Source organism: Notothenia rossii (assembly GCF_949606895.1).
Source record: "Notothenia rossii genome assembly, chromosome: 7".
NCBI classification, from domain to species: domain Eukaryota; kingdom Metazoa; phylum Chordata; class Actinopteri; order Perciformes; family Nototheniidae; genus Notothenia; species Notothenia rossii.
Window position 1 is genome coordinate 81,777,444 of NC_136905.1, and position 11,609 is coordinate 81,789,052.

General features: G+C 38.8%; 1 protein-coding gene across 1 annotated transcript; it reads left to right on the forward strand.

The window, feature by feature from the left end:
- The first annotated feature begins 4,301 nt into the window (after positions 1 to 4,301).
- Positions 4,302 to 10,777, forward strand: vti1b (vesicle transport through interaction with t-SNAREs 1B). The gene is made up of 6 exons (XM_079641602.1): positions 4,302 to 4,861; positions 4,963 to 5,021; positions 5,665 to 5,856; positions 8,346 to 8,519; positions 9,219 to 9,280; positions 9,621 to 10,777. Exons 1-6 carry the CDS (start codon positions 4,765 to 4,767, stop codon positions 9,709 to 9,711), a joined length of 675 nt encoding a protein of 224 aa, XP_079497728.1. The 5' UTR covers positions 4,302 to 4,764; the 3' UTR covers positions 9,712 to 10,777.
- Positions 10,778 to 11,609: the final 832 nt, after the last annotated feature.

Here is an 11,609-nt window from a genome sequence, read left to right on the forward strand (position 1 = left end):
AGTATGGAAATAAATACAGTAAAAAAAAATAAGGATTATGTTAAAAAATAATTGGGCTAATATTTATTTTTCAATTTCTGTGCCTATGTATTTGTTTTCAAGTCCATTTTATTTATATTTGTATCTATTCCTTTTTATTATAATAGCAAAAATATTATGTTTTTTTGTTTGTAGATATATAATAAATCACCTCTCACTGCGAGTTCCAGGGCCGTCTCCTTCCCGATGCCGGTGTTTGCCCCCGTGATGAGCACCGTCTTCCCCTCCAGAGAGACGGGGGACCGGCACACTCCTCCAGCCGCATACTTCCTGTTGACCAGAGGAGGAAGTATATAAATATATATCCTTTAAATACGCCACACTGTGAAAACACTCTGATAAAGAAGTCATGCATTGATGATGGTACCAAAGTAAAAGTATGTGAGTGTAGTCGGGGAAATGCACTTAATGAAAGGAAAAGTACTGAATGCATTAAAGTGATCTTATCATCATGGGATTATTACTAACCATGCATTAAAGGAAAGCAGGATTTACTGTTGTTCGAGGTGGAGCTCATTCTAACTTTTTGTGTTTCGGGCTGCAACAACTTCTTATTTTTTGATAATGGATGAATGTGCTGCTCATTGTTGGGATTATCAAAATTCAGGGAATAGTGAGAAATGCTGTTAAAATTACCCAAAAGTGACACCTTCACAATGCTCGTTTTGTCCAACCAACAGTCCAGACCTCAAAGATTATTAAACAGAAAATTACATAATTAAAAAGGAAAAAGCAGCAAATCCTCACATTTAAGAATTCGGAACCATGACATGTTTTTGCAAGAAAATGACTTAGGGTTGTATGTCTGGAGGAGCCAAATAATAAAGTGTTCATATCATATTTATTATTTAAATAGGGATTTGTTGAATTAAGTACAATTGTATCATACCGGACTTTAATATCATATCATTTATTATAGTGCTGGGCGTTACACCGCTTCATCCCGAATACCGTGAACTTTAAACCCTACGATATGAATTTTTCATATACCGTTGAAAAAGTGGCAAAGTGTGCTCGAGCGGTGCGACAGTGAAAAGCGTCCCCTGGTGACTCCTTTCACTGTCACACCGCTGAAATGCATGCAGTTTCAGTTTTCAGGGAAGGATGGGATTTGTTTACATTTTCAAACAGTGCTTTTGTTGTTATGTGGTACGCAAACATTACATTTTGCAGCTGATCAGGTGTTTTTGATGGCGCCAAAATGTTTAATGTAAATACATTTTGGATCATTGAAAAGTAAATAAATACCGTGATATCGTTATAATTTGGATAAATACCGTCATATGTGTTTTATGACATACCGCCCAGCCCTATTTATTATCATACAAAAATAGTGGCCAATTGTTTGACTGTTAGTCGATTAATCAATACCTTAACTGTGCTTTTTTGGGACCTTTTGTGTGCAAAAGTGTACATTTGGAAAGCTGAATTTAGCATATAAAAATCAAGCCCATTAGGGTTAGGTCATAATTCAATAGTGATAATCCCTTTCATGGAAACGTATAATGGTCTTAATCAGAGGTGGTAGAGGTACTTTGATGTTATACTTGAGTAAAAGTAGAAGTACTCAGATCTTGTACTTAAATAAAAGGACAAGTACCACAGTGTAGGAATACTCTGTTACAAAAAAGTCCTGCATTCAAAATGTTACTCAAGCAAAAGTACAAAAGTATTATCATAAATCAAAATATATATAATATACTTAAAGTACCAAAAGTAAAAGTACTCATTAATCATTTAGTTCCACCACTGCTGTTAATACACAGCAACCTTTATATATACTGTCTATGACAGTAACACATGGTGTGGACATTATATAAGAGAAGTCCTACATCAGACAGCTCCATGTGACTGACTAGCAGCCTCTTCTGAAGCCAGTGTGAGTTACTGTGTCCTCATTATTATGGGACATATGGACGTCCTTTCTTAATTATTCACAGAGGCAAACTTGGATCCTGAACGCACACACACACACTCGGCGTCAGGTCGTACGAGCCACGCCACCGTGCAGCAGAAACCAATGGCTCTGCAGGAGTAAGAGCTCTCCCAGAGAACTCCTCCTACACTCAGCCTGCTGATAGGCCTGACTCTGTGCACAGATAAAAAAAACTACCATCATTCTATTTAATTGATTTTCCAACAAAAATATCAGCCAGCGTCGTGTGAAATGTGAAAAATCCTCAAAAATGGCGAGAGCACAGTGTTTTATGTAATGTCACCTCATCGATATGATTACATCAGTGCAATGCAAAGCCCTGAGTGCATCCGTGCTATGTGTGTTTAAATAAATGGATTTCAATTAGAATGCACGAGTGGTTTAATTGCATTCTTACCTTATGTGTGGAGCAAATAAAATGACCAGCAGCGTCACCACTCCGAGCCCCGCGACTATCACTAAAAGCACCATCATAGCACGGATACCTTTCTGTCTCCTCCGCGGCTCTGTGGGCTGAACAGCTGATGTCAAAGCAGAGAGGGTCAAAGAGCCACCGCGAACTGCATCATGGGATTGTAGTTTTTATTTTTTATTTGGAATATATTTTGTGGATTTCAATTTATTATATCATACATCGGAGGATGTATTATAAATAAAGCCATTCAAGAGGGGAAACTATGTTGACTATAAATGAAATACATACGTGGATAATGAAAAAAGTAAAGCAAAGATTATAAATATATATATATACGAAATTAAATAGTTAATTAAAAAATAAAAATATATAGGCTACTCGATATGAGATAAGATTTATTTGTTTGCCCACAAAGGGGAAATTAAAATAAATGTTACCCAAGCAGTCGAAAACAAAACAAATTGATGGAATAGATAGGATTAGATTAAATATATCCTCCTGGGACCAAGCCCATTGATTACCATGCATCTCCTTTTACTCTTTTGAGGTACTCTATCAATCTCTGATGTACTGTACAGAGGACATCCTGGGCTTCCAGTGATATGTCATTGGTTAAAATTGCAATCTGGGAAGTTCCTCTTTCTTTTCATCCAAAATGGCTGGCATACCAAAAACAACATTTTATAGAAGCATGAGGAGAAGTCAAATATTGTTGAATAATTGTTATTTTTGTTTATTAACATGTGAGGAACTATATAATTAGTTCTGAAAGCAATTAAATAATTCAAGTTTGGAAATAACAGCTCTTTTATAAATGTCCATTCGAGTGGACCGTCTTCATGGACTCAATATTGTTGCAGGAGACGGAACTGAAGCAGACATTTTCTGTACCAGATAGTTCAGGGAGATTCAGATTTGGAGCTCTCAGATGATGAGAGAGATGAGGATTTCACACCTGATAGAAGAGGGTCAAGAAGAAGGGGGGGAAAGATGCAGGAGGCTCCATGAGTGCACAGATACAGACAGAGACATGGGACAAGCTGGAAAGACATGTCCCTCTGTGGGCCAAGAGTAGCACGTGTGTCTTATTGTTATTTTAATTTTAAGTGGAGCCTTGAAAAATGACAATTGCCTCAGGAACGCCAAGATTTGTTTCTATGAGCAGGTCAAGTGGAGACCACAGCATAAAACTAGTCAAGATGACCCTACAGCCCGTGCCGACTGGAGTCAATGAGGTACTTTCCCACTTTTCAAGTCCCCGACCAGACCTAAATATGGAGTGTGGACTGATACTTGGAGAGGTCCCAGTTCACCTCCTGCCCTGCCGTGGTGCCCTTGAGCAAGGCACCGGACGTCCCCCCCCACTCCCATTGCGCTGTACAATAGCTGCCCCCTGCTAGTACTAGACTCCTGGTACTAGGATGGGTTAAATGCAGAGAACAAATGTCACTGTGTGCTCTGCATGTGAGACCATTAAAGAGGGGTTCATCCTTCCGATTCTATCTAATATAATACAACGAAAATAAATGAAAACAGATTTTTCCAAGGAGTTTTTCAATTGAAACCAATGAAAAACTATAAAATACAATACTCAAATTTGACATGTTTATATGAGGACTCCCTTAGTGGTTGTAGAAATATTTTATATCAAATTGTTTTCTATTTAACTTATTGTACTAAGATTATTTTTGTAATCATGCATGGTATTTTTTTAATTAACCTTTTTATTTATTTTTTAATCTCACGTACCCCCTGCAGTACCCCTGCAGTACCCCTAGGGGTCCGCGTACCCCCATTTGAGAATCACTGAGTCTAGGAAGCTAATTATAGATTATCAAGGTGAAACCAAAACGGAAGCAATTCTACAATACGCCTAAACAAAAACAAACAATAACATTTAAACATGACAATCGTTAAAATAAAGTAAAAATGTTCACATATAAGTAGTAAAACACATATTTTAATACATGACGTAGTAAAATTGTTGTGGAGCGTTCATAATTTAGTTAGAAAACTTCATTTCCCATGATGCACCGTGTAAACTGTCTGCGTAGTGCCTGGATAACGGTTGTTTAAAAATGTATTTCATCAACATATGTTATAATCTGTGTACGTGTTATTCCTATTTAGTATCTTAAATGTAGTTTATATTCCTATTCTATGTTTTAAATAAATAAAACCGAGTTATTTTTATTTTTAATCCGGAGTTGTTGCCGTTGTATCACGAGGACCTCAAAGCGGAAGCGTCTCGTGCATCTGATTAACGTCAAAAGCAAAACTAACAATTGTGCTTTAGATTAACCTCTTAGAGCTGTTTTTAAAAACAACACCACACCATTATCTTTAGGATAAAGGGCAGTTTAGCTACTCTGAAATGTCGTCGGAGGAATTTGAGAAGCTCCATGAGATCTACAAATCTCTGTTCGAGGAGCTGAAGCTGCTGCCGGAGAAAGCCCTGAGGAGCCAGGGAGGTAAATATTGTTGTTGTTTTATAAGCTAATGCTAACGGTAGCTAACAGTGTAATAAAGGTGCTTTCTGTGCTGTGACACTGGATGTTGTTGTTGTTTACAGAGGAAAGGAAGAGACTGGTGAGGACCTTCGATGAGAGGAAGGGGGAGGCTGAGGAAGTGGTGAGCTGCCCTCTTTATTATCTTTCGTTATGTGTTTTTTGTATAGCTTCAATTTCTGTTTATCGTGTATTTTTTTTTACAAGTTAATTACCTGTTATTGAATGTGTTCATTATTTGTTTTTATAGGTTTATTATCTGTTCAATATCTGTTGTTTTGTATGTGTTATATGTGTATGTATATGTATAAATAAGAAAGGATGTGCCTAAAACATAAAAATACCTCCAAAACTACGATAAACATTTGATAAATAACTGTTAAAAATATTTACACTGTCTGATATATCTACTGCTTTTTCCTCAAAGCAATAAATAAGAGACAACACACACTGCAAAATATGCATTAAATGCAATTAGATTTATATATATTTGTATTGTTTTTCTTAATGCATGTGTGTTTTTTTACAGCTTCTTATGTCTTATTCATATTATTCTATTTTACTTGTGTTTTTATTGTTTATCTTTATGGAGCCTCCTTAAAATTACAATATTGTAATACTCTAAAGTGGCAGGGTAAATGCACTTTCCACCACTATTGTTATAACAAGTTAAACACTCGGTCATTTTGCATGTGTTGTGTGTTTACCAGCACTTCACAGAGACCGAGCTTTCTCTTGAATGACTCTGTCTTTATATCGGTCTGCAGTTACAGGGAATGAATGAAGAGCTGCGTTCTGCTCCGTCCGCCTTCAGAAACATGATGAGCACAAAGCTGCGGATGTACAACCGAGACTTGGGGAAGCTGCAGAGAGACATGAAGACCTCCGATTCTGGGTCCTCTGCTCAGGCGGGGGTGGGGAGTCATCCAGGCATCTACTCATCCGAAAACCAGCAGAGTGTGAGTGTGCTAGGGTTAGGGTTAGGGCTGTGATATGTTAGAAATGCTGTTTGAGCACCACGTCCTCTCATCGTGAGGGTTATCAACTGTTAGGAAAATATCCCTCATCACCGGCTTGAGCTTCAACCTCAGGATCCATGTATCTGCGATCCTCTCCAGAATGGAAGGAGTCATCACATACAGAGCATCAACTAGTTCCTGAACAGTGTCCTTCACATGCTGATATCCAAGAGAGGGAGCTACACAGTCACAAGATGGAGGAATAAATCTGACTTTTTAACAAAATTCTGACTTCTTCTCAAAAATCTCAAAATTCAAACTTGTTCTCAAAATTCAAACTTTTTAACAAAATTCTGACTTTTTCTAAAAAATCTGACTTTTTTTCAAAAATCTTAAAAATCTTACTTTCTCAAAAATCTCAAAATTCTCACTTTTTCTGAATACTTCAAAATGTTAATAATCCCTGGTCCCTGGCTTGAGCTTCAACCTCAGGATCCATGTATCTGTGATCCTCTCCAGAATGGAAGGAGTCATCACATACAGAGCATCAACTAGTTCCTGAACAGTGTCCTTCACATGCTGATATCCAAGAGAGGGAGTTACACAGTCACAACATGGAGGAGTACCGGTTCATCTAGTAATCATACATCCTGTCACGTACACAGCTACAGTTGGGATACCTTTGTTATCATGTTACCCTGATATTGGAAAAAAACCACATTCAGTATTTTTCCAACATCAACAATTACAAGGAAACGTGAAGCAGGAAATGTTTCAGGTATAAACGAAAGTGGAAAAACTTGCTTTCAGCTCACAGATCGAAAGCAAGGAGCTTACTTCTCTTTTTTGCTTTATGTAAAAACGAATTCTAGGTAAATGTAGAAGTTCAAGGAAAAGTTGACACATTTCCTTTTCTACAAACTAACCCCTGTAGACGACGGTACACATTTACGAGGAAATATTCAGTCTGTGATTTTGAACGCTTTGTAATTCTTTTTATCGCCCGTCCCATTCTCATAAAACAGGATATCACAAGAACGCCTCGAGGGCATTTCTTGATACTGTGTCAATGTGTCTGTAAAGAACACATTGTCCATAACGCAATAGCTTTCACATGACAGTCCACACAAATGTCTAAAAGGATCAAAATGATGTTACTTTTGACGAACATGGATTTTAATTAAACTTCTTCTACAATATGAACCATCCAGGGCTCTCAGGTGGTCTGCAGGTGGTCTGCTTCAGTGTTATTGAGTAAAGACTATCATAATGTAAAATGACTGTAACACACAGCTGTCAACAGTGTGTGAGGTGCTCTGTGATCCTGTGAACAGAAATACTGTGGAGGACTAAACGTGGAGAAGCATCGTTCAGATATTATTCTATATTACCGCCCAGAAAACTGCAACCCTCTCTTCTTTCACATCAATTTATGTATTTGTTTATTTGGCAGGGACATTGCACATCAATGAACGCTTAAAAAATGAAATGTGCCAAGTGTAAATATGCCGGATTTAGCTTTGAGCTGCTTTCCATCCGCAGTCCCTCCCATAAAACGTTAAATGTAGGGTGGGTAAGAATGGAGAAACCAGCTCGCTACAATTTGAAAGTACACAGCCGAACAAAATCTGCCCCTTCCTTCAGACTTCCTTCCAGAGCCCCTCCTCCAACACACACGAACGCACACATGACCAATGAGGGCACGAGATAAGTTTGTGCCCAGATGGAAGGCTGACAGGCAGGTAGGCCATCCAGTTACTTTAGCCGGGCCGGCTCAGATGATTGGTCGAGCTTTTTACAGCGCTACGGCTTCCACAGATGATATTTGTTTATTTATTTATTGACAAAGCATTTCATGTATTCATTTCTATCGGGATGTTAAGAGCATTCCATGGAATATAACAACAAGTGTTTCTGAAGTGAATTACCTACCCTACCTTTAACACATGAATAATATTGTGTAATATATTGTTATATTTATATTTTAAAAGTACAATATAAGACAAGCACACGTTTCATTTGTGGGCCATATTTCATTATACTTTTTTAATTTGCAGAGGGCCGATTCAAAATGGTCCGCGGGCCGCATTTGGCCCCCGGGCAGTAGTTTGGACACCCCTGATTTATCTGTATTTATCTATATATGTCTAAACTCTGCACCATACATCTGTTCTGTACATATAACAAAAAGTGTTTCTGAAGTGAATTACCTACCCCACCTTTAAGATAATGAAAATTACAAACATAGCAGTACAAATACATAAAATGCGAGAGTAAGAATACCCAAGTATTTAGGACATGGTAATACAAGTTCGATACATAAAGTGCAAGAGAAGATACCCCTGTGTTAAAGTGGTGATCGCACGTCTGTTTGTTTCTCAGCCATTGTTTGAGTTGACCTTTAAAACTATTGAGAGTGGGACAATCCAAAGCTAATAACATTCAGTTTCTCTTATGCCCCCTGGTTGTAATGTGTTGCTCTCCCTCAGACCCAGACCCAGTCCCAGAGAGCGTTGCTGCTGCAGGTCACCGACTCTCTGACCAACGCCAGTCAGAGCATCGAGAGAACTCTTCGCATCGCAGCCGAGACGGATCAGGTCGGCACCGATATCATCGAGGAGCTGGGAGGGCAGCGCGAGCAGCTGGACCGCGCTAGGAACAAAGTGAGATGTTATGTCATTATAACGATGTACAGGAAGACATGTAACACACTGTACGGTAGATATCTTAGTCCCCTGATTCCGCTTCTTGTGGAATAGATTTTTGAAAGCAGTCCAGCATTTTTACAACATTTGGTGTCAAAAAAAGTGAAAAAGCCCAGGTTTTAGTAAGAACTGTAAGTAAAGAGACATAAGGGGGAAACTTCTGAAGCAATTGGAAACAGAACTCAGAGACACGAGGGGAGCTGGAGCTTTGATGGCAAACACTGACGGTTTATTTGGAGTGTGTCACGAGTTGCCAAACCAATTCTGAAGAACTCTTTCTGCAGCTCCAGGTTTGAACTAGTCCGGAGTGTAGTAATCAACATTCTTTATCAGTGAGACTAAACAATTATGGACCCTGAATCTAACTAGAGATCTCGTCCATAGGAAGGAATGTGCGCCAGGGAGCCTTCGTCCCTGAACAGTAAACTACCTCATGGCGGCTTGTGCTCTGTCACAGACTGGCAACAACAAGGCGCCCAAGCTGCCCCTCCTTAAGAGAGATAGCAGCAACACCCAAGGCCGTAGACCTAGGCCACGGGAAAGGAGACAGTGAAGGGAGAAAATGATGAACTGTGTCGAAGGATGAATACTTAAGCAAGTGATTCCCTAACAGAGACTATTCGTTGTTGTTAAATTCTGTATCTTGTTTTATTGAAGTTGGTGAATACCGGAGAGAACCTCAGCAAAAGTAGGAAGATTCTTCGAGCGTTATCACGACGGTAAGCGCTTCCCCTGAAAAATCATACGATTCAGTTATCTTGTTTTTATTTGTTTCCAATAAATTGAATGTTGAGAAATTGTGTTTCTGTTATTCTCTGTTTTTGCATGCTTTCATTTTGAGGACTAGAGAAGTCTCTGTAGTTTGTATGACAGTATGCTTTAATTAAAAACCACTCATTAAGTTTATCGCTGTGAATTGTTTAAGCACATTTTAATTGCATGTTTCTCGGGATAATGATGTGAAATGAAGTAGTTTTTTGACAGGATAATCATGACATTAAATGTTCCTATCCTCCCATGTCGTCAACTAAACACGTTCTCCTTCTTTTGGTCGTGTAGGCTGATGACCAACAAGCTGCTGTTAGGCGTCATCATCATAATGGAGTTGGCTATTCTAGCAGCTGCGGTTTATCTGAAGTTCTTCCGATGATGAGCAAACTTTACAATCCAGAATCTGACTTCCTGCAGCAAATACTTTTCATCCATCAAGGGAACTTTTACTCAGCGGGGATTCGGGATGAAACGGAAATCTTTGAACTTGTTAAAGGACCAAATCTACAGAAATGTGACCTGGGATTTGCTCTTTTTCCTCAGACTGTTATTACCCCTGATGCTCTGCAGGGGGGGCTTTTCTGGATTTTGCTGCAACAGACCCCAGAAGAGATTTATTCACCCCTAAGTTCATGTCAAGATCGTCTGGTGGCTGTACTTCAGAAGTGTTACCGATAGAAGGTCTGGGAATGGGATTCTTTATTATTCGTCACCCAAACACTTGCATTTTGCTTAGGGCTGTCCTCTAGCTGACATTCTTAGCCAACTAACACTACGATTTCCTGGAGTGCGTACTCAAAAGTAGAAAGTGTATGAAGTGTGTGTTTTAGAATTGGCCGTCCTATTCTTGTGAACGTGCTATCTCAATCACCTTGAGGAAATGACTTTTGAATTTGGCACAAACATCCATTTTGGGCCAAGAACGAACTGATTACAATTTGTTGGTAAAAGTCATTGTGACCATACCGACGATGGTTTTGTCCATAACCCAATCATTCTTTTGCTTATTATGTCAATTCACCCAAATGTCTAACAGGATAAAATGATGGTGTTTAATATCTGTTAAACTAAGCTACTCCACAAAGAATCATGCAAAAGCACCACATTTCATCTCTGATTAATAGATTTGCTCTGGAATAAGTAATTCAGCCCTGAACGAAAGCATTTCAAATGAATAATCAACTCCGATATCGACCATTAAGTGGATTTAGAGGGGGCAGCCCTTATTGTGCCATTATATAATAACAGTATTTGATGAAATGGCACCAGTTTAATCTGTCATCATGCCCAGTTTCCCAATGCTGTCATAAGCTTGAGATGTCGATAAAAAAGTATGGTTGGAAGCTTTTACTTCATGCTATGTTCTTAACAGTAAATAATGTCTGTCTAATCACTGAATAATACAGAAATCACTATTTAAAAACAAGCTTCAGTATTCCTTTATTTCCCAGCGTCACTGAAGCTAATGGTTAACGTCAGCGTGATGTCTGCAGGGTCAACAGCGGTCAGAAAAACATCCGGCGGATCTGCCTCAGGTTAGTGCTACGCAAACAGCATCTGTTACTACGCTCCTAATTCTCAAATAATCGCTGATAAGGTTATTTTTAAGTGCTGTGTTTTCAAGTGGCACATCTGCCGCCGTGTTTTTCCTCCGCAGAGATATCACGCCTGGCTGGTGTGATGCCAGGTAAACATGTTGTGAGACTGAGCAGCAGGTGGAGAGAGGAGGAGGAAACTTCTGATTTATTATTGGTGCTGCAATCTGAAATGCTGCCTTCATGCTCCCTTTACTAAATACTAAAACAAAAACCGGGTTTTAACCTACTTTAAATAATAGTAGTATAGCTAATATATTTGGGCTTGTCACCACCACCGCACCCCCTTTCTGCATACATAACATACAGAAAAATATACGAAGGGCTAGGCCACTCAACAGAGGTATATCTAGTCATGAGTTCAGTTATAAATTAGCAAAATCTATCACATGTTGGTAAATGATGCTTGTGAGTGTTGGCAGCTCATCCCTTAAAACAGAAGCCTCAGAGTGATTATAATAAGGAGAAATAGGAAGGGTGTATTTCAAGGTTGTTATGGAAATGAGTTATTGGGCTTTTTTCTTATCTAAGATATGGTAGAAAACATTTCCAACTTTAATTGACAGAATTTATTTGAAAAGTGGTCTCATTAAAGGTAGGGTAGGTAAGAATGGAGAAACCGGCTCGAGTACGCTAGAATTTGAAAATACGCAGCCGAAAAAAATCTGCCCCTTCCTTCAGA

Bases quoted from the DNA above. Each gene is read 5' to 3' on its own strand.
- vti1b (XM_079641602.1), top strand. From the start codon at position 4,765: ATGTCGTCGGAGGAATTTGAGAAGCTCCATGAGATCTACAAATCTCTG. The intron at 5,022-5,664 runs GTGAGCTGCCCT...ATCGGTCTGCAG, and splicing joins AGGGGGAGGCTGAGGAAGTG to TTACAGGGAATGAATGAAGA. The intron at 9,281-9,620 runs GTAAGCGCTTCC...TTGGTCGTGTAG, and splicing joins CTTCGAGCGTTATCACGACG to GCTGATGACCAACAAGCTGC.